Raw genomic sequence first — 24196 nt, forward strand, 5'->3', positions numbered from 1 at the left:
GACGATATCCTCGTCGCCAGCACGTCCCGCGCCGAGCACCTCCTCCACCTCCGAACACTGTTCGGTCGCCCCAGCGAGCACGGCTTAATTGTCAACCCGGTCAAATGCCACTTCGGCGTGACGACCGTTGACTTTTTGGGCCACCGCATCACCAAGACCGGGGCCGTGCCGCTGCCGACCAAGGTCGAGGCCATCACCACGTTCCCGTGTCCCCGTTCCATCAAGGCCCTCCAAAGTTCCTCGGCATGGTGAATTTTTATCACCGATTCGTGCCCCGCGCTGCTCAGCTCATGCAGCCCCTTTACGAGGCCCTCCGGGGCAAGCCGGCCAAGCATGACATTGTTTGGTCCGCGGCCATGGACGCGGCCTTCGCCGACGCAATGCTGCTGGCTCACCCGGTGCTCAACGCGCCCATCGCCCTCACTACGGACGCCTCCAACTACGCGGTGGGCGCCGTCCATGAGCAATGGGTGGACGGGGTTTGGCAGCCACTCACTTTTTTCAGCCGGCAACTCCGGCCGAACGAGTTAAACTACAGCACGTTCGACCGCGAGCTGCTCAGGCTAATCCTGGCCGTTTGCCATTTCCGACACCTCCTGGAGGGCCGCCCGTTCACGGCTTTCGTCGACCACAAGCCATTGGTCTACGCAATGGCTAAGGTCACGGAGCCGTGGTCGGCCCGCCAGCAGCGCCACCTCTCCGCCGTGTCGGAGTTCACCACGGACATCTGGCACGTCGCCGGCAAAGACAACGCCGTGGCCGACTGTCTTTCTCGGGCCAGCGCGAACGCGGTCCACCTCGGCGTGGACTTCGCGCTCATGGCGGCCGACCAGACCACCGACGCCTCGGTGCAGGCACTCCGTGCGGCGGACACGGGCCTCCGCCTGGCCGACATTCCCTTTGCGGGCACCGTCCTGCTCTGCGACGTCTCCCAGGGCCAGCCTCGCCCCATCGTGCCCGTTTCCTGGCAGCGCCGCATCTTCGCCTCCATCCACGGCCTTTCTCACCCGGGCCGGAAAGCTTCTCAGATGCTGGTGTCGGCGCGTTTCGTCTGGCACGGCCTTCGACGAAACATCCGCGACTGGGCCAACGCCTGCACGGCCTGCCAGCGGGTCAAGGTCTACCGCCACACCCAGGCCCCGCTGGCACCTTTTGCCGTGCCTGAACGGCGTTTCGACCACGTCCACGTGGACCTGGTGGGTCCCCTGCCCCCCTCGCGGGGGTTCACCCACCTGCTCACCATGGTGGACAGGACCACCAGGTGGCCGGAGGCTGTGCCCCTCGCCTCCACCACCACCGCCGACGTGGCGCAGGCGTTCATCGCCACCTGGGTCGCGCACTTCGGCGCACCAGCGGACATCTCGTCCGACCGCGGCCCACAGTTCACGTCTGAGCTTTGGGGCGCAGTCGCCCGTTCGTTGGGGGTCACGCTGCACCGCACCACGGCCTACCACCCCCAAGCCAACGGGTTGTGCGAGCGGTTTCACCGCTCCATGAAGGCCGCACTCATGGCCGGCCTTCAGGACGACGGTTGGGCCGACCGGCTGCCGTGGGTCCTTTTGGGCATTCGCACGGCCCCCAAGGAAGACCTCCAGGCGTTCGCTGCCGAGCTCATCTACGGCCAGCCGCTCCGCGTCCCGGGCGAATTCGTGCCCGATGCTACCAGTCCCTGGTCCGCCGCTCGCCAGTGCTCGGACCTCCAGGAGGCCGCCCGACGATTTGCCCCCGTGCCGACGTCCCGCCACGGTGGCCCCCAGTCCTACGTCCCCTCGGCGCTTCGCACAGCGGAGTACGTCTTTGTGCGTCATGACACGCACCGGGGGCCACTCTGGCAGGCGACAAGTCTTTCATCGTCGACTTCGGCGGCCGGCCGGACCGGATTTCTGTGGACCGCCTCAAACTGGCGCACATGGACGTCGACCGACCACCACGGTTGGCCCTTCCTCCGCGGCGAGGCCGCCCCCCGTCCACAGTTCCCCCCGCTCGACCACCCACCACCACGTCGGACCCCTCCCCACGACCCTCCAGGGGTCGCTTCGGCCGGGTCATCCGGACCCCCCTAAATTGACCCTGCCGGTGCAGGTCGATTCTGGAGGGGCGTGTGTAGCGGTTACCGCTGGATGCACACAATCGCCTTGCACCGGCCAGAACACGGCCAGACGCGCCTCTCCCGGGCATGCCCGGACTCACTGTTCCCGGGCACGCCCGAACCTCCCGGGCACGCCCGGTCTCGTCTTTCTCGGGCATGCCCGCTCTCGCCTTTCCAGGGCTCGCCCAGAGCGTCCGGGCATGCCCACTATCGCCTTTCCAGGGCTCGCCCAGAGCGCCCGGGCACGCCCAGCCTCGACTTGCCAGGCCGCAGCCAAACACGCCCGGGCAGGTCCAGACTCGCCTTTCCAAGGCTCGCCCTTGACACCCGGGCATGCGCAAACTTCCCGACATAAATGTGTATATATATTGCTGCCCGATAAACGGGCTTGTCAGAATACCTGAGCTGTTTTGTTTCAATAAAGCAACTCGGACGAATTCCGTCTTTGGTCGCGTCAATTCTTTCGACTCGCGTTGGAGCGCAGTTTCTTCAGTGGGATATATACGTGTGGTGTGTGTGTGTGTGTGTGTGTGTGTGCGTGTGTGTGTGTGCGCGTGTGCATATATGTGTGTGTGTGCGTGCATATATGTGTGTGTGTGTGTGTGTGTGTGTGTGTGTGTGTGTATATATATATATATATATGTATATATATATATATATATATATATATATATATATATATATATATATATATATATATATATATATATGTGTGTGTGCATGTGTCGGTGTACGTGTGTGAGTGTGTGTACGTGTGTGTGTGTGTGTATGTACGTGTGTGTGTATGTACGTGTGTGTGTGTGTGTGTGTATTTATCTATATATAAAGGAGGAGTGTCTGTCTGTCTGTCCTGATGTCCACTTCTAACTCAAGAACTACACATCGGAGAAAAGTTTTAGACACAGATTCGGAATCAGCATAAAATCCCGGTGGTTATAGGCGACTTTTTATTTTAATATCAATGGTTTAAAAAACCGCGCCAGCTGTAATTCCGTGGTGTAGTTTGTGGCGGCGCTATTGCCCCTTTCCGATCCCATGATGTATTGCGGTTCCGATTCGTGATGAGGTCTATGCGCTATCACCGACACTTTTCCACCTTTTCCATACCTTTTAATTAGGTTTACCTTATCGTCCATCGTAACCACATTACGCTTGGAAACACTAGCATTATCCTTCTTCGGACCCATGGCTAACACAGACAGAGTAAAGGAATACTGTACGTCGCCTCTGTTGTGAATGCGAAGCAGCAGTTGCGTGTACCTACAGTATACTGTACGTACATATTTATATATTTTTAATGTGCTTTTTATTGTATTTTAAATTGTTTTTTAGCTTCTTTTATTGTTAATTTATGTACTATTTTATTTATTTTAAATATATCTTTAAGGAAAACAAATATTTTCACGTCCGTAGGAGTGACGTAAAGTCGCACATGACAAAATGCGCGCCATTTTTTCGCGCCAAGAAAGAATAAACGGTTTTTTTTTTGGTTGAGATTTTATTCGAATTCAAATTTCATTAAATTCCAACTGTTGGAAACAATAATTATTTCAACTGTTGGAAATATTTTTTTGGTTAACCAACGACGGTCGATTTAATCTCGACCTTCCCCAAATGCGGAAGAGTGCGGCGCTGCAGGAGCGTAGGTGAAACCCAGGAAATGCACGTTGGTGTTCACAGTGGAAATGCCCATGGATGGCATCGTGGTTGACGGCATCGTGGTTGACGGCATCGTGGTTGACGGCATCGTGGTTGACGGCATCGTGGTTGACGGCATCGTGGTTGACGGCATCGTGGTTGACGGCATCGTGGTTAACGACATTGCTACGAATTCCTTCTGGGAATCTGACCCAAGCCACAATCTCCCAAACCCATATCCGTGCAAGTCCTTCTCCGCCCAGACACGGTAATGACTAACGTACCCTCCGACCTCCCCTCATCCTGCTTCCAGGCCCTGGGCTCCTCTGGCTTTGCCGATTGTGAGAGTCCAAAGCTTTTTAGTAGTATCCCTAACTTAAGGTTCATCTGTGAAAAAATTTAAAAGAAGCTAATTTCAACTGATTTGGGTAGGTATGGGTATGGACAACTACCAAAAAAAAGTAAGGAGGGATAGGGGTTGGGGAAACCTTTTTATTAGAGGTCAAAGGTCATTGACCTCTGCCTAAATCATATAAAATTGTATTTCAGCAACAAAATATGGTATATTGATGATCTTGGTGTCAAAATGCACAGGATTACGAAAGAAGATGACATGGAATAATGACTGACCCATGGAACCAATTACTGACCTCCGAAAATGAGGTCAAAGGTCAAAAATAGACGTCTTATCACCAAAATATCATATTAAAGCGCGGCGTTACGCGCGCTGCTTGCGAGCAAGGAGGAAGCGGACAAGCGGTAACTTATAAGCGTCTTTATTTCAGGAGCTCACTGTAACACTGGCGCGCTCCGGGCTGCGCGCCCGGTGTATATCATGAGGCCACGCCTACCCCTCGGGCGTGGCCACCGCCCACTTGGTGCGCGGAATTATGTCTCTGCGGCAGCGAGCCATCGTGTCCGCTACACGCGCCCCCCCAGAATTCCCGCGCACCTGAAGGGTCAGCTTGCGGGGCAGACGAATGACCCGGCCGAAGCGCCCCCTGGCGGCTGGCGGCGTCTGGGATGCCGGGATGCCAGGTGGGATGCCTCCGGCGGTATCTGGGATGGGTGCAGGACAGGGTGGTGGGGTGACGGCGGGGCTGGGCGGTGCCGGGGGTCCGCCCGCAGGGGGGCGGCCCCGACGTGGGGGTCGGGCCACTGGCGGGGGGTGGTCCACGTCGAGGTGGGCCGGCTTGAGGCGGTCCACCGAAACGCGGTCAGGAGTACCGCCGATGTCCAGGGTGAAGTGCTTCGCCCCGGTCTCCAGCACGCGGAAAGGCCCGTCGTACGGGGGCCGCAGTGGTGTCCGGTGGGCATCGTGGCGGACGAAGACGTACTCCGCCGTGCGAAGCTCCGGGGCGACGGTGGGTGCCCGTGGCATGCCGTTGGCACGGGGGCGAACCTCTGGGCGGTCTCTTGCAGAGCGGAGCGCTGCTGTGCCGCGGACCATGGTGCCGTGGAGTTGGGGAGGAACTCGCCCGGCACCCGCAGCGGTTGCCCGAAGACCAACTCCGCCGCGGATGCGCGCAGGTCCTCCTTGGGCGCCATCCGGAGGCCCAGCAGGACCCAGGGGAGCCTGTCGACCCAGCCGCCGTCGCGGAGGGTGGCCCGGAGCGCGGCCTTCAATGAGCGGTGAAATCGCTCACACAGGCCGTTAGCCTGGGGGTGGTAGGCCGTGGTTCGGTGCAGCCGGACCCCGAGCCCCTGCGCGACCGCCCCCCAGAGCTCCGAGGTGAACTGGGGGCCGCGGTCGGACGAGATGTCCGAGGGACTGCCGAAACGGGCAATCCAAGTGGCGATGAACGCCTGCGCGACGTCCGCCGCCGTCGTTGCTGCCAAAGGCACGGCCTCCGGCCACCGGGTGGTGTGGTCCACCACGGTGAGGACGTGGGTGAAACCCCGCGAGGGGGGCAGAGGTCCCACCAAGTCCACGTGAACGTGGTCGAACCGACGTTCGGGCACCGTAAACGGGGCCAGCGGGGCCCGGTTGTGGCGGTGGACCTTCGCGCGCTGGCACGCGAGGCACATCCTGGCCCAATCGCGGACGGCCTTCCGGAGGCCATGCCAGACGAACTTGTCGGCGATCAGCCTTTGGGAGGCCCTCGCGCCCGGGTGGGACAGGCCGTGGATGGCGTCAAAAACCCGGCGCTGCTAGCCAGCGGGCACGATGGGGTGAGGCCGGCCGATGGAGACGTCGCACAAGAGGGCCGCGCCCGCACCGTCGAACGGCACCTCGGTGACGCGGAGGCCCGTGACGGTGGTCCAAAAAGCCTGGACGGCGGCGTCGGCAGACTGGTCCGCCGCCATCCGGGCATAGTCGATCCCGAGGTGGACCGCGTGGGCGAGGGCCCGGGAAAGGCAATCCGCCACTGGGTTGTCCTTCCCCGCGACGTGCCGGATGTCCGTCGTGTACTCGGACACGGCCGAGAGGTGACGCTGTTGCCGGGCCGACCACGGCCCTAAGGGCGATCGGTGCATCGGGCGCCGGGTGCGTGTGCATGGTGGCGTTAGCCAAGGCGAACGCCGCGTCCATCGGCTCGGTCCAGGCAACGTCGCCTTTGCCCGGCTTCCCCCGGAGGGCCTCGTGCAGGGGGCGCAGGAGCTGGGCGATGCTGGGCAGGAAACGGTGATAGAAGTTCACCATGCCCAGGAACTCCTGGAGCCCCTTGATGGTGCGGGGGCGCGGAAAACCCCTGACCGCCTCCACCTTGGCCGGCAAGGGGATGGCCCCATGCCTGGTGACGCGGTGCCCCAAAAAGACGATCTCGGTGACGCTGAACCGGTACTTGGCGGGGTTGACGATCAGGCCATGCCGGTCCAGGCGTTCGAAGAGCGTGCGGAGATGGCGGAGGTGCTCCTCACGGGCCGCGCTTGCGACGAGGATGTCATCCAGGTAGACGTAAACGAAATCCAAGTCGCACAAGACGCTGTCCATCAGCCGCTGGAACGCCTGGGCCGCATTCTTCAACCCTAAGGGCATCCGCAGAAACTCGAAGAGGCCGAATGGTGTTATGACGGCCATCTTCGGTATGTCCTCCGGCCTGACGGGGACCTGGTGGTATCCGCGGATGAGGTCCACCTTGGAGAAGAGGGACATGTTCGCCAACCGGGCAGAAAAGTCTTGGATGTGAGGGACCGGGTAGCGGTCGGGGGTGGTAGCATCGTTGAGGCAGCGGTAGTCGCCGCACGGCCGCCACCCGCCGCGGGGCTTGGGCACGATGTGCAGCGGCGATGCCCACGTGCTGTTGGAGCGCCGGACGATGCCCAGTCGCTCCAGCGTGGCGAACTCCCCCTGCGCCACGGCGAGCTTCACCGGGTCGAGGCGGCGCACCCGGACATAGACCGGTGGCCCGACGGTGGGGATGTGATGCTCCACCCCGTGCTTGACGGCCACCACCGAGAAAGTGGGCCGTGTGAGGGCCGGGAAACTGGCGAGGAGGCGGGTGAACTCGTCCGCTGCCGGAAGCGTGCAGACCAACCTTGCCGGAACCGAACCGCTGAGCAAGCCGCTTGTTGAGCCGCTCGGTGAGCCGCCCAGGGAGCAGCTCAACGAACTGCTCAGCGCACAAGCGAGCGAGCTGAAGGTTTCGGCCTGGACAAGGCGTCTGTGCCTCACGTCCACCAGCAGCCCATGCGCACAGAGGAAGTCCGCTCCGAGTAGGCCCATGGGGACACTAGCGGTAACGAACGACCACTGAAAGCGCTGCCCCCCGAACCGCAGCGAGAGGCAACGCTTCCTGAACGTGCGGATGGGCGTGCCGTTGGCGGCAAGCAAAGCGGGGCCCCGGCCTGCAGCTTGCCGGTCGGACGCAGAAGCAGGGAGGACGCTTGCGACACGAAGACCCGAGGAGGTGTCCGTTATGAACAACAGGCTGCTAGTATGGCCGACGCTCATGGCAGGAAACGAGCGCCGGCCTGGTCGTTTCCCGACCTGCCAAAAGTACAAGGCGGGCAACAGGACCTGGCCTTGTGGCCGAACCTGGCATGGAAACGGCACCAGGTCTGGCCCGGTGGTGGTTGCCGCGCCGGTTGCGACGACGGTGGTGGGCGTGGCGGCGGCCACGCACGGATCTGCCAAACCTACGCCGCGCTCGGAAGGAACCGAACGCCATGCCACGCGGCGATCCACCAAACCTACGCCGTGCTCGGAAGGATCCGAACCACACGCGCCGTGTGCGGCGCCGGGACCCACGACGGCCGTGCTATATGCCGGCCGCACGTCGTGGGCTGCGAAGTACTTGTCCGCCTCCCTGGGCAGGGCCCGCGGTTCTGTAATGGTCGACCCGGCCAACGCGAGCCGTACCTGTACAGGTAGCGCGCGGAGGAAGAGAGCACGGAACAGGAAATCCGCGCGGCCATCGCCGAGCAGGGATAGCATGTAATCCATGCGGGCGGACGGGCGTGTGTCGCCGAGGGCGGGAAGGTGCAAAAGACGGTCGGCACGGTCGGCCTCTGGGAGGCCAAACGTATCGAGGAGCAGCTGCTTGAGCGCCGCGTACTTGCCCTCGTCCGGCGGGTGCCGGAGGAAGGACACGACGCGCGCGGCCGTGCCGGAGCCACGGGCAGCGACCACGTAGAAGTACCTCGTGTCGTCCGCCGTGACGCCCCGGAGCTGGAACTGGGCCTCGGCTTGAAGAAACCAGGTGTCGGCCTGCGCTTCCCAGAACTCCGGTAGCTTGATCGCGACTGCGTTGATGGCCATTGCGCGTTCGGGGGTTCAACTACGGTTGAACCAGTCGGAGGTCACCAATGTGGTGGGGGAGCACACACGTTGAACAAAGGTAGGCCACAACGCTTTGGTTATTATCGAGCTCTTTATTGATTGCTCACTCATCCGCACTGATGTGCGCACGGCAGCGAGCCCGCGTATATCTCTCCAGGCAACGTCCTACCTGGGGCGTGGCCGCCACCCGCTGGTGCGCGGAATTATGTCTCTGCGCCAGCGATCCATCGTGTCCGCCACATATGTATATATATATATATCTATATCTATATATATATATATATACATATATATATATATATATATATAATATATATATATATATGTGTGTGTGTGTGTGTGTATATGTGTGTGTGTGTGTATATATATATGTGCGTGTGTGTGTGTGTGTATTGTGAAACTGAATGTGCAGGTATGGCATCTAACTCAATATATCGTCACACACGTCCATGCCCGTGGGATACCCACCGGTGACCCCACTAGTATATATATATATATTTACTGTGTATGTATATATAATATATATATATATATATATATATATATATATATATATATATATATATATATATATATATATATATATATACTGTATATATATATATATATATATATATATATATATATATATATATATATATATATATATATATATATATATATATATATTTACACTATATATATATATATATATATATATATATATATTTACACTATATATATATATATATATATATATATATATATATATATATATATATATATATATATATATATATATATATATATATGTATGTATATATATATATATATATCTGTGCAGCGTCTGTCCTGTGTTGTGTTGTCTTGTGTTGTGTTGTGTTATCTTATCACTGAACTACTTTCTCAAACTTTTGTGAAATCGTACCAAACTTCTGGTATGCACATATCTCTCCCGTCGGTATGTCCTAAGGGTATTTTTTTTTTTTAATTTTCCAATTTTCTTTTTTTTCTTGGAATTTTTTGGGGAATTTTTTTTTTTCCAACTTCAATTGTTTATAAAATGTGATATCACGTATATTACAAATACATTTGTGCAAAATAATTGTTTGAATTATGATTGGTTTAAACCATGACAAAACGGCAACTCGGGTACACATATCTGCGCAGTGCCTGTGTTGTCACTTAACGACTCCCTCAAACTTTTGTTTCTGTGGTTGTGAAGTGTTTTTAATAACGTTGTGGTGGTTTTGAATCACGTGGTGTTGAGGTATTTTGAATCATGTGGTGGTGAGGTGTTTTTAAATGATGTGGTGGTGAGGTGTTTTTAAATCACATGGTGGTGAGGTGTTTTTAAATCACACGGTGGTGAGCTGTTTTGATTTACGTGGTGGTGAGGTATTTATAATTACGTGGTGGTGAGGTGTTTTTCATTTTGTGGTGGCGAGGTGTTTTTATTACATGTTTTATGGCTGTGAGGTGTTTTTATTACATGTTTTATGGCTGTTAGGTGTTTTTATTACGTGTTTTATGGCTGTGAGGTGTTTTTAATTTTGTGGTGGTGTGTTTTTATTACGTGTTTTATGGCTGTGAGGTGTTTTTATTACGTGTTTTATGGCTGTGAGGTGTTTTTATTACGTGTTTTATGGCTGTGAGGTGTTTTTAATTTCATGGTGGTGAGGTGGTTTTTATTGCATGTTTTATGGCTGTGAGGTGTTTTTATTACGTGTTGTATGGCTGTGAGGTGTTTTTATTACGTGTTTGATGGCTGTGAGGTGTTATCAATTTCGTGGTGGTGAGGTGTTTTTAATTTTGTGGTGGTGAGCTGTTTTTATTATGTGTTGTATGGCTGTGAGCTGTTTTTATTACATGTTGTATGGCTGTGAGGTGTTTTTATTACGTGTTTGATGGCTGTGAGGTGTTTTTAATTTTATGGCTGTGAGGTGTTTTTATTACGTGTTTTATGGCTGTGAGGTGTTTTTATTACGTGTTTTATGGCTGTGAGGTGTTTTTAATTTTGTGGTGGTGAGGTGGTTTTTATTGCATGTTTTATGGCTGTGAGGTGTTTTTATTACGTGGTGTATGGCTGTGAGGTGTTTTTATTACGTGTTTGATGGCTGTGAGGTGTTATCAATTTCGTGGTGGTGAGGTGTTTTTAATTTTGTGGTGGTGAGCTGTTTTTATTACGTGTTTTATGGCTGTGAGATGTTTTCAATTTCGTTGAGGTGAGGTGTTTTTATTACGTGAGGTGAGGTGTTTTTATTACGTGGTGGTGAGGTGTTTTTAAATGACGTGGTGGTGAGGTGTTTTTATTACGTGTTTTATGGCTGTGAGGTGTTTTCAATTTCGTGGTGGTGAGGTGTTTTATTACGTGTTTTATGGCTGTGAGGTGTTTTGAATTACTTGGTGGTGAGGTGTTTTGAATGATTTGGTGGTGAGGTGTAATGCCTTACGCGGTGGTGAGGTGTTTTTATTACGTGTTTTATGGCTGTGAGGTGTTTTAAATTATGTGGTGGTGAGGTGTTTTGAATTACTTGATGGTGAGATGTTTTGAATGACTTTGTGGTGAGGTGTTTTGAATTACGTGGTGGTGAGGTGTAATCCTCCCAAACTTCCAGTCTGCACCTACCCCTCCCCTATGTGTGTGCTGAGGGGGTTCTTTCTTGAAAAACAAAAACCATTCAACATAAATCTGCAACCTAAATTGCTTATAAAAATGTAATATCACAAACACAACAAATACATTTGTGCAAAGTAATTGTTTGTATTATGATTGGTGTAAATCATGACAACACAGCAACTCAGGTACAGTCATTCTTACTGTTCCTCAGTAACGCGCGAGCCGAGCCAAGCTAGTATATATATATATATATATATTGTATATATATATATATATATATATATATATATATATATATATATATATATATATATATATATATATATATATATATATATTGTTGCGGATATGGGATTTGGCCTCCATCCATATCCACTTGTAAATATTCCCCTATTTCCCCAATACTCCCCAACTATCCCCAATCCCCCATTCCCTAGTCCCATTATCTGTAAACAACACTCTGTAGCCCCGACCTTCCCCTTTTTCCCCCATTAAATGTCGTGCCCAGGTTCACCGCATCTCACGTAGACAACTATAGGACATCTTGCTAGTTATTCTTAGTCTATGTCAGTTAAGGACTCGTTTCCATTAATTCTGACTCTTCGTTGCACCAGAATGTGATTGTATGGCACCATTAGTAAGTTTAGGACCTCCCAATACCTCCCCGCATCTCTTCCTCATGGAACAACAACACCAACAACAACAACAGCGGCGGCGGCACGGGGAGTGTGCGTCCTCACTCCGGCTTGGTTAGCCGCCATTGAGCATGTGCTCCGACGGGGTTACCACGCAGGGGCTCACTGTCAGCTCCTCGTCAAGGGCGGAGCCCGGTAACCCCCCGCACCCATTAAGAAGCGGCGGACCGATTCCATCTGGGGCGGAGCTAACGAGCCGAGGGCGTGTCACTCCCCGCTGGACATGCGCAGGAAGACGGAGGTGACGTCAGATGCGCCTCAGCTTGAAGAGAAACGGACGCCACCTCCAGCGCTGAGAAAATACCTCCCTGCCTCTCTGGACCGGACCGGGTCGATTCTGCCCCTGAGCCAAGGTGCACCTTGAGCTATCGACTGCCTGCCCTCCCCTGCCATCAATCCCCGTGTAAGTCAGTCTTGTCCCGTTTGTCTGTGGTCTGTCGGGAATAAGATAAGACTGTGTCTAAGTGCTTATCTTTCTGTGCTGTACCTCTTGTCGTGTAATCTAACCGTTCTGCATAACCAATATTATATCCTCCTCCGGAGGTCTTGAGAACTGTACCCCTTGTGTCGTTGCCTTAATCCCAGCCGTTGTGTCCTTTTCCTTCATTGATTTAGCATAGCGCGATTCGGCCAACGTTCGAGTGTAATCGGGTAACTTGTGCGAACACGGCGGCCATTCCACTCGGCCCATCATAACATCTAAGTCGTGTCCGTAACAATATATATATATACTGTATATAGAAATTGATTTATTTACTATATATATGTATATATATTTATTTACTGTATATATATTTATTTACTGTATATATATTTATTTATATACTGTATATTATATATTATCTATATAATAATAGCGTCAGGACTCGACTTTTTGTCCCTTTCACGCCGCACCCAGTGACCCAATGCCCATGGCACTAATGGATTTACGATCTATGAAACGCGCTCTTTGTTTGTCACATACAGCCATACTCGAAAAATCTGAATTAGCCGACGTTGGGGCCCAAAAGCATCCGATTAACTGCCGATACGACGCCATCTTACGACGCCATCGTATTGGCGTCTGCTGGGCGAAGGCGAAGCAAGCCGTCCGCTGATTGGACAGGCGAAGGCGAAAGCAAGCCGTCCACTGAGTGGACAATCCAGAGCATGCACTTGTGCCGGTGTCGGCGATCGTTGTTCATATACACACTCTTCATTCTCATCTTTCTTCCTAACTCTTACTCGGACAAGCAAATCCCCTTTGCCATCCATAATGGTACACTCTATCCATACAAGACATCCTCCCTTCCGTGGATGTTCCACGGGTTTCGGCCAGTCTATATAATAATAGCGTAAGGACTCGACTTTGGTATCCCTTTTACGCCGCACCCAGTGACCCGATGCCCACGGCACTAGTGGATTTACGATCTACGAACCACGCTCTTTGTTTATCACGTACAGCCATACTCGAAAAATCTGAATTCGCCGACGTCGGGGCCCAAAAGCATCCGATTAACTGCCGATACGACGCCATCTTACGACGCCATCTTATTGGCGTCTGCTGGGTGAAGGCGAAGCAAGCCGTCCGCTGATTGGACAATCCCAGAGTGGTGCTATGCCGATTCCTATTACGAATCCATTCATTTTTCAAAAGTATATCGTAGCGTTGTCATTTAAGTAGATTGCAATAAATACGTTGTTCATATACGCACTCTTCATTCTCATCTTTCTTCCTAACTCTTACTCGGACAGGCAAATCGCCTATGCCATCCATAATGGTACACTCTATCCATACACCACATCCTCCCTACCGTGGATGTTCCACGGGTTTCGGCTAGTATATATATATTTGACTAAGGAAGCACACTAACCCGATGACATGACATTGACGTCATGCACACAAATTATACCTTCCCATCACCTCCAAACTCGGAGGCATCTGCGTGGTACTCAAGTCTTTGCAGACTGAGATTAAAGCTCTATGGTCACAAATAGACAAAGGCAAAGATGTCAATCTAGATTTCGCCCTTGTTATGGGCCTTGTGGGGCTGCCTTTATTATATTTTAAAAACGTTAAAAATCAAACATTTAAACAGCCTTGGATGTGCACCTTGACCCCATGGCCAAGGCACACCCTCTATCAAGACTGTCCCATTAGCATACACATGCACCTCAACCCAAAGGCTGAAGCACATGGTCAATCAAAACACACATGGTCAATCAAAACACATGCATCCTGACCCCGAAGGGCCAGAATCCATGGTCATACAATTGGACCCCTCCTCCATAGGAGTGAGTCCCCACAACTTCAACACCATGCCGTCCCGATGAGGGCTTATTTTTCCTCTTTGAGGTTGCCTTTTTTAGAAAAAAAAGGTAAAAAAATCAAACATTTGAACAGCCTTGGACGTGCACCTTGACTCCACGGCCAAGGCACACCATCTATTAAGACTGTCCCATTAGCATACACATGCACCTCAACCCAAAGGCTGAAGCACATGGTCAATCAAAACACATGCATCCTGACCCCGAAGGGCCAGAATGCATGGTCATACAATTGGACCCCTCCTCCATAGGAGTGAGTCCCCATGACTTCAACACCATGCCGTCCCGACGAGGGCTTATTTTTCCCTATCAGGACAACATATTGCAAATTGTTTATTTGTGACTAATCTAAGCCATTAATATACAAAGGTTGAACCCCCTAACTTGACTGGGAAGCAAGGCACAGATTGAGTCTCACCCCAGCAATTGCTGCACAACCTGTTAGCAACAAGTGCAGCCTGCCACGCTGACACATTCTCTGCCCTGCTCCTTGACCCTACATTTTCCCACCAAATGTCCAGTATATTTATTTACTATCTTACTATATAATTCACCAAATGTCCGTCCGTCTGTCCCTTCAAAGGTACCACAAAAACGGCTGAACCAATCGCAACGATATTTTGGGTGGGTAATCCTAGGAGCCCCTGGAGTAAAATAGGCTATGTTGTTTTTCCAAGTTTTCCAAGTTTTCCAATTTTCCAATTTTCCAGTTTTTCCAAACACAATGGAATAATATTTACCGATATGAACAGTGATGTGGCTTTTATTGAAATTCTACAAATACTGTTTAGATTTTGATGAGAATTACGAACCTGCCGCGAATCCGGAAGTGGACAGATGACGGCAATGCGCGGGTTTGATAATATCCCAATACAACCGTCATTCAATCGTAATGTTAAATCGTTAAACGTTAATAGTGTTAATCGTTTTGTTAAAGTATCAATTGATGATTGGAATTGAGTGACTACAATTACCATTTTGAATTCGTAATTGTATTCCCCCAACCGTACGGAACTTCACATCAGGATTTAAATATTTGTTTATGTCACGAATGTTGTTCAAAGTTTATTTTTTATATTAATGCTATTTAATTTGTGATTGGAGTTATGCTGTTTGGAATGAAAAAAGAGATATCGAGTTCAAGTGAATGACGGAATGCCGTGATGGTTTCTACTTTCTAAATGGGAATCTGCGGATCGCCATATGCAGATTCGCCATTGACTGGGTATAGAACACACGTACCCGTTTGTTTGCGAACGGGTACGTTTTTCATGGAAGTCCTTCACGAACTTGCTGTCCATGTCTGACGTGCGACTGAAGGTGCTACAGGAATGTGGAATTTATTGGTTTCATGCTTTAGCATTCGCAGTTTCTGCATTGTCTGTTTGCTTCTGGCCTCCCACCCGTGCGTAGCACAGGGACCTCACTAGTATATATCAATTTGGTGTTACAGGGAGAGTGGTGGTTCGATGTTCATCAGCTCTCTCTATTGCCCCATGCAGTGCTATTATAAGTTTCTATAAGAAAGAACAAAACTGAGTTCATAAATCCACGAAATTTGCATGTAAACCAAAGGGAAATGAAATCGTTGGAGTATTTTTATGGAGGCGACATTCACGTCTGTTTTGATAATTCGGCCAAAATGGTCATCAGCCAAGAGAGCCGTTGGCCGAGATAGCTGCCAGTTAATGTAGAGACCGGCCAAGTCGATCATATGGGATGAAAACCAGCCCATATATACTCGATTCTGTGGTATCTAACAGGAGGCAATATCTGTAGCGGTCGTTTGTTCATGTTTTAGTTAGTTTTGTTTGTTGCAAGTGATGTGTCGGAGTATAACATGAAAACATTTTTTCTCCTGCAGGACGACACGGATCACACGGTGGTTTTGAACCCGTGCAATGGGTATAACTAGTGTTCAGATGTAATGTAGTACAAGATGATGCGTTCTCCATCTATCTTCAAGATAGTTCAATATCATGCCATCCTTTGAAGAGGTTGTTAATGAAAAATCGCATTTGAAATCTTATAGATTTAAAGGTTGGTCACTCTTGTATCCTTCACAAGGTTAGGTCTTCGGTCAAGGACCTCGTTTGTATGAGACCTTTCTCCAAAGTCATTGCGTCACACTTATGGATAATTGGAAAGATAATTACATTGGATTCATTTTAATAAACCGTTTTTGTGTCCCTGATGAGAATTTCAGTTCGGAATGGAACAACAACTGATGTGATATTTTGCAATCCTTGGAACCCTTACACTGTATCTCTTTGCTGATGACTCCACTCTCTGCCGCTCCATTCCTCTTCCCTCAGATCGGCAGTCTGCAGCCTCCTCACTCTCTGAAGACCTGGACAAAATCACAGACTGGTCAAACATGTGGAACATGTCTTTCAATCCTGACAAATCTCACACTCTTACTATGTCTCTCCGAAAAGATCGACTGGACAACCCTCCCATCTACTTTCTCAACAATCCTCTCCAAGAAGTTCTGTCGCTCAAGCTTTTGGGTCTCACCATCTGCCATGATCTTTCTTGGGAAAACCACATTTCCAAGCTGGCCTCCAAAGCCAGTCGCCGACTGGGCATCCTCCGTCGTGCGAAGTCCTTCCTAGGCACACCTGAGCTCCTCACCACATACAAGGCTTTCATCCGCAGCTCAATGGAATACTGTTCTCCCCTATGGGCTGGTGCTCCTGCCTCACACCTGGCTCGGCTTCATGCTGTTGAATCCAAAGCTTTCAGAATCATTGGAATCTCCCGCGATGAAGCTATCTCTGAGGGCCTTTCACTCACTCACCGCAGGCAGGTAGGTGGTCTTTCTGTCTTCTACCGACTCCTCTCCGGCCTTGCTCCCCCAGCTCTCTCTGTGCTCTGTCCCCCAAATATTCCTACAGGTCGCACGAGATCTGCCAGCCACCCTCTGATGGTTAAACTGCCGAAATCTCGGCTCTCTGCTCACCTTCACTCTTTCATTCCTCTTTTCTCCCGCCTCTGGAACAAACTCCCACACTCACTTCAATCACACTCCTCCCTCCAGGTCTTCAAAACAGCTGTTCACCACCATCTCTTATCTTCCCCCATCCAAAACCTTGATCTTTTCTACCCCCACTAATTCACCCCAGATCCACCTTGTTTGAAATTCCAACTTCTTTCCTGGAAGTCTTGGCAGTGTCCATATGTTTTATACCTCTCCCACCCCCCCCCCCCCTTCCCATGCCTCCTCCCCATAGCCCTCTCCCTCCCACAGTTCTCTCGATGTCTCCATGTCTCTCGGTCCCTGCTCTCAAATGTTGTGTTTGTGTCCTTCCCCCCTCTCTCCCCATCTTGTCTACCGCTCCCGATGTTATTTGTTTTGTGTGTCTGTTTGTCTTTCTGTGTGATTAATGTTCGCTCTTTCACGAGCCTCGATCTTGTATACAAAAAAAAAAAAAAAAAAAAAAAAAAACTGTCTGCTTGGGTACTGGTCCATGGTAATACCTTGTTAATAATTTCTTCCTCGAAGTTAGAGGTCGTTGCAATGTGATTTATATGATAGTGCCACATCACGTGCTATTGCTAGATTATGCAAATGAGACTTTTTGCCTCACTTCCTGGTTTTCCACCTGCTGTGCATGTGCAGGGCCGGATTAACCTTTTTTGGGCCTGGCGCCAAACAAATTTGTGGGCCCCCATTTGGGGAACCATTGCAAAAGACAAATAAACGCAGAAGTAGTGTTTAATACAACACACACCTGTGTTTCAGTTTTATTTACGATATTTACAACTTTAATTTGAGGATGGAGGTGGTTGCCACTTAAGTACCAACAATGGCCGCCCTAGAGCAGAAGGACATATAAACAAGTGTACATATTCTATGTATATTCTAGCATTAAATTATATACAGTACACATACTTTATTGAAACTTATCACAATGTGTACCCACTTTGGCTGGCAGGTTGGCGTCGAGGTATGCACGCTCACTTCTAGGCTGTCGAGCCTGGGTTTGAATCCCGACCCAGGTATAAACTGTCATCCTGGTGTTTCACAGGCAGGGTGATTCATCAATGTGTGTGCCGTCCCTTGGGTGGCCATTAAACGGGCGTCCCGTCTACTAGCATTCGTCGGTGGACGTTGAAGATCCCACCGTGTCCTCGAGAGACGAGGTGATAGAGTTGGCGATCTATCACCGACACCATGGACAAATTGCAAATTGCTGCCCGAACTAGTCAAACGTCAGGCCTAGTCGTGAAGACTCGGTCTAAGCTGCCCCTGGCCAACCTCACAATAAAGTTGGGATAATGGTGGTTGTTAAAAAAGATGATTGCGGCCGGTGTACACTTAAATATATATGTTGGTCGCCAAGGGCTCCTTCTGTTTGTGGGGCTGGCACGGAGACATCATGGTCACCATTATAAACCTGGCACTGGCTGTGTGGTATCGCACAGGGTGCAAGTTCCCTGGGTAAGCCTTGACTTTAAAAACGGGTGTCTTCTTGATGTCTGCAAACATAACCAGTTGTTGCTAATTTTCTGAGCATTCCTTTTTTATTCTGGCTTTTTGGGGTCAGTATACATGAGCAGATTGATTGAGTATCAAGAGTGCTGAGAAGACAGTTTTAGTACAAACAAGTTTGGCTGAATGGCCTTTTTCTGTGCCTAATGTACTCTGGGTGGCATTGCATGAATGCATAAGGGATCTTTGTCTTTATTTCTCTTTCTATTTCCGTGTCCGTCTTTGCAAGCAGGATGGTATTTCCGTGTGTCTGTCCTTGCCGGCTCATTGTTTTTTTGTTTTGTTTTTTCGGTGGGTACATCTTTGTTTGCCGGTCAGTCTTTCCATGTGTCCTTTTTTGCAGGCTGGTTATACTTGACGTGTAGCTGTCATTGCCAGCTCATCAGTCTTTCTGTATTCATCTTTACCATCATGATGTTCAATCGGTGTCCATTTTTGTTGACCAGTTAGTCTTTCCTTTTGTTCATATTTATCGCCTGGTCGGTCTATGTGTCCCTCTTTGGCCGATCAGACTTTCCACATGTACATCTATACTGGCCGGTCGGTCTTTCTGTGTCCATCTTTACTGGCTGGTCAGTCTTGTCATATGCCCATCTATGTTGGCCGGCCAGTCGTTTTGTTTGTCTATCTTTAATGGGTCAGTTGTTCTATGTCCAGTTAGTTTTTCTGTTTCCCGGTTTTTATTAGCTGGTCATTCTTTCTGTCTCCATCTTTATCGGCCTTTCAGTCTTTGTTTACATATTTTTTGGCTGGTCAGTCTTTCTATGTGTCCATCTTTTTGGCCAGTCAGTCTTTTGTCCGTTTTTGTCGGCCAGTCTGTCTTTCCGCGTGTTTGTCTTTGCCGGCCGGATAGTATTTGTGTTTGTCTTTCTTTACCGGTCGGATGGTCTTTCTGTATGTCCATCTTTGGCCAGTCAGTCTTTCCGTATGTTCATTTTTGTTGACTGGTCAGACTTCACATGTCTGTCTTTGCCCGATGATCAGTCTTTCTGTGTCCTTTACCAGCCTATTGTTTTTTCTTTGTGCCCATTTTTGTCAGACATTCAGTCTTTCCATGTGTCCGTCTTTGTCAGCTGGTGCATCATTCTGTTGTCTGTCTTTGCCAGCTGGTTGGTCTCTCCATGTGTCCATCTTTGATAGCTTGTCAGTCTTTGCGTGTGTCTATCTTTATTGGCTGGTCGGACCTTCTGTGTGACTGTCTGCTGGCTGGTCGGTTTTTCGATGCATCCATCTTTATCAGGTGGTCAGTCTTTCCGTGTGTCTGTCCTTGTCGGCTCATTGGTTTTTTTTGGTGTAGTGGGTACATCCTTGTGGGTCGGTCAGTCTTTCCGTGTATCTGTCTTTGTCGGCTGGTTGGTCTTTCCGTGTGGCTGTCTTTGTCAGCCAGTTAGCCTTTCCATGTGTCTGTTTTTTGGCTGTCTGGATGGAATCAACAAAATCCTGATCAAAGCATGCACACGATTGGAGGAAGCAAGAAGAAGTTGACATTTTGGCTATTAAATTTAATCAGAGCCTTTGTCAGTCTTTCTTCTCTCTGGATCATTCTCTCTCCCTGTTTGATTTGTCTTTTTCCATTGCTGGGGCCACAACTCCCTCCTGTTCATGTTAGCTGCTCTCACTCCCCTGATCCCGAAAGGATATCATGACTTTAGTCGAGGTTTTGAAGTGTTTACTAGCTCTTGTATCTGGAGGTATCCTCAAGACGTGCGTGCTTACCTATGAATGCCCGTGAGTGCGATATTGGTGATCAGTCCTTCGATATTGGTGATCAGATCAGTAGAGAGGTTGACTTCACAGTACCAGAGGTGATTATCATTGCAGAGCACTTCCAGGTGAAGAGGAGATGCTCAAACAGCTTGTAGGAAATGAGAATAATTTTTTATGGGTCGGTAGTTTTAGGGGTTTCTCATGGCTTCATCTAGTGGCTTCAGTTTGGTGATGAGTTTAGCTTTTCTCTAAATTGAAGAGATGATGCCAGATTGGTGAATTAACATAAAGAAGGCAATCCAAGATCTATCCCTTGGTCTTAGATTATTTAGCAATTCTGGGTATATGCCATATTTGCCAGCTGCTTTTCCAGATTTAGTAAAATTTCCCAGACCAGGCAGACCCACTTCCAGTTTAGGGATTTTTCCACGTGTTGGTTAAATTTGTCGCTGCCACTTCAACCTCATTGAAGCTAAGTTTTCCGGACGGATTTGTCATGTTTTTCTGTTGTATTTTCGTCCCTGCCTTGCTGTTATGTGCCATCCAAATTTCCGTGTTAAATCACATCTTGTTTGCGCTGCATTTGTTGAAATCGTTTTTGTGTTGTTCAAGGCCTACTTTAGCTGCTCCTCTGATATCAATTGTGAAAATTCTGTATTCCTTTTGTCTCCGTATTCCTCATTTGGCATCCTTCTTCACAAAATTTTTACTTCTACCTCCTCGACATTATCATATTTTTCCTCCTTGCTTCAGAAAAAAGGAAAAAAGAACACTTTTTCCCCATTACCTCCACCACTTAGGTGGATGGAGGGAGGTTATCTTTTCACCCCTGTATGTCTGTTTATGAACAGGATATCTCAAAAAAAAAGTTGTGGACGGATTCGGACGAAATTTGGTCAACAGGTTGGTTGGGTGACAAGGACGAATTGATTCGATTTTGGTGAAGATCCGAATCCAGATCCGATAATTTTAAATTGATTCTTCACCATTGAGTAATAGGGCAAGAACGATATATAGAATAATATTTCAAAAAGTTATGGATGACCTATGACAAAACTCGGTGGATGAGTTGGGTAATTGACAAGAACAAACCAATTAGATTTTGGTTCAGGTCTGGATCCAGATGCAACCCATCAGTGGGTTACAAAACGTAAACTGTTCAGCCTGGCATAGGTAGGGGAGAGTGGGGTAAGATGAGCCATTTTTCAGTAATGCCCTTCTGGACATCAAATATAAAGTGCTGTGCATCAGAGCCATAGTGATTATGATGGTGTAAATACTTGCTTCTCCCCTCATACACATGTTACCATTTCATTTTCATGTAATTAATTAGCAGAGGCCTTCAAAAAAAAGTTGTCTAATGGCTCCTTTTGCCCCAATGATGGGGCAAGTTGATCATGGGTTCGGGGTAACTTGAGCCAGTGGGTAAGTTGAGCCACAAGAAAAAAACAGCATGAAACATTTTGTGTCCCATCAAATTCACCGGCTCAATAGGAATACAGGACAGAACAGCAATAAAACAAGTTTGAGACAAAAAGTTTAAGCCCAGATCCACTGGAAAAGCTTATTATTGATAAAACACTGAGAAAACCCATTGAAACTGGGAATGCATGAAGTATTAATGAATACGCATTTTTTTAACAATCACGCAACAGCTGTTGCTTATAGCTTTGTAGTTTCCTGTAAATGTTCACGTTTTTCAGATCAGATTTTTCAGTTCAATAATTGAAACTTGATAAATGCTCCTTTCCCTTGTGTGAAATTTACGCACATGTAAGAAGCACCTCGTGTCTATTACAAAGTAACATGATGTAATTGATCTAATGAAATTTAACATTTTGAACTGAAATAATTATACATGTATTGTGTTCTGATTATTAGTAAGACACATGAATTATCAGTAAACGTTGGCTGAATGTTCATACATATGTAATCGTAAAGATTTATCAGTCAGATATGCTGATGAACTGGTTTGTATTTCAAATAATTATGAAGAACAACCACGCACTGTCTTCCTTTTATAGTCCCAAGGCATTTTTCCATTTACCTGTGATTAATGCAAAAATATTTACATAAATCATTCTTAGGAATAGGATTTAGATCTATACACAAGTATCAGTGTCACAAGAACTACAGTTTTCAACTCCAACTTGCGTATAAAGCAGTAACTTTATCTTGCACACATGTTCATGGGGTAAGATGAGCCATGGCTCAACTTGACCCGACCCAATTGATCATCTTACCCCACGGGCGCCACTTTGAATATAAACATGCTCATTTCACGTATTGATTCAATTTACAATTCATACTCTCAGGTAAATAATCTACACCATTCATGTTCACATTACTACATAAACAATTATTTATTAAGCTTCCATTAATTCTATTGTTATCACCCTCAAAACACCATAACTCAAAGTTTGGGAAATTCTGAAAAAAATACAAATTTCATTACATCTTACTTACCCCTGCTTCATATTCCTCTGCATGTGTACTCAGGAAGAAAGACTGTTGCTATGAAAGTATAGATGGTGCTCTCACACGTTCAAATATTTTACTTTCTAAGAAACATGGGGTGGCTCAACTTACCCTTAGGCTCAACTTACCCCACTCTCCCCTATAGTTCTATACTTCCTGTTCTCCATTATTTTCCTCCCACTTTTCTCAATATATCCAAACTGAATCTTAGTTGAATATAAAAGTTTCTTCCTCCTTCCTTTAAAAGCACATACATACATTTAAAAGTGCTTTACTTTCAATATGTCGGAGTTATCATGTGGTCTTCTTCTTCAACACAATGTATTCCTCTTCTTCACAATTAATATTTGCAAAAACTGTCTGTCTGACCAGTTAAGCGCTTGGTCCACCAGCCCTACTCCAACACCGACATCAGTACCTTTCTCCTTGCATTCAACAAAAATACTTGCATCCCATCCCATCTCTCCATTTGTTCAATTTGGGAATTTGGAATCAGCATCCCTCCACTTCATGTCCACTCTTTCTGCTCCCCCCCTCCCCCTACTCCACACCCCACCCACCCATCACCTCAAAGCTTCATGTTCACCTTTTCTGCATCCCTCTTCACCGCAACCCCTCAATGCTTCTTCCTTATCCCAACCGTTCAATGCTTCCCCCATAACCCAACCACTCAAACTTTTGCTTTCACCCTGACCCCTCAATCCCCCCCCCCCAACTTAACCCCCCCTCCCTCCTGACATCTCCTTCCCTGTCACTAACTACAGTATATGTGTTGTGGAAAACCATTCAGGTCCGCACAACTTTTAGTCCAACGGTTTGGTTTAATTGCATTTAGATCATCACATCATTCCTGTAAGTAGAAATACACAATAAGCATACGATGCGACATCTCATAAAGCCATTCATATCAGTCAATGCAAGCAAGCTAGATATTCTATAAAGGCGTACCATTAACGAGGCTACCGATGTAACATGTCACAAGGGAGAAGTCTCGGAGCACTGACACAGCAACGGGTCTTATAGTCACGCCCCTAGTGGGGACAACAATGACAGCGAGCAGCGAGCATCCCCACCCGGGTTCAGTACGGATACGATTTCACTACATTCACCCCCCGTCAGAATTATACGGCCGCGTGGCTAAAAGCGAGTGAGCGTCAGCATGGGCGCGGAGTATTAGTCGGCCCAACCGTAGCGGGCCGGGCGGCGAATTTCTCTGCCAGCACGCGTTCGAAATTCCCCGGGTACGGCGTCTCGTAACCCTGTATCCCCGGTGTCAGAGGCGTCAACAGGGTCGGGTGATGAAGGGGGTAACGCCAAGTCGTCGGACCCGGGCAGTCTCGACGGGGGGAGGGTCGGTGGACTGTCGGCGATGGGAGCGTCGGGAGAGGTCATAGTCTCATAGACGGGTTCGACTGGTCCGTCCGATTCCCTACTAAGGTCGTCGACCCCGCAAGGGGCAAGATGA

General features: G+C 48.9%; 1 protein-coding gene across 2 annotated transcripts in view; it reads left to right on the forward strand.

Annotated features, from left to right (window-relative positions):
• The window catches only part of LOC137438891 (noelin-3), a 121101-nt gene that overhangs the window by 19126 nt on the left and 77779 nt on the right, over positions 1-24196 (forward strand). Inside the window, exon 1 of one of the 2 annotated variants that reach the window (XM_078767393.1) lies at positions 3703-3995. The exons of the other annotated variant lie outside the window; for it this stretch is intronic. Within the exon in view, the coding sequence (XP_078623519.1) occupies positions 3775-3995 (221 nt within the window). The 5' untranslated portion in view covers positions 3703-3774. Of the gene's footprint in view, positions 1-3702; positions 3996-24196 lie in introns of those variants that run through there. 2 annotated transcript variants of the gene reach the window in all.

Source organism: Myxine glutinosa, chromosome 13 (genome assembly GCF_964187855.1).
Source record: "Myxine glutinosa chromosome 13, kmMyxGlut1.1, whole genome shotgun sequence".
Lineage (NCBI taxonomy): Eukaryota > Metazoa > Chordata > Myxini > Myxiniformes > Myxinidae > Myxine > Myxine glutinosa.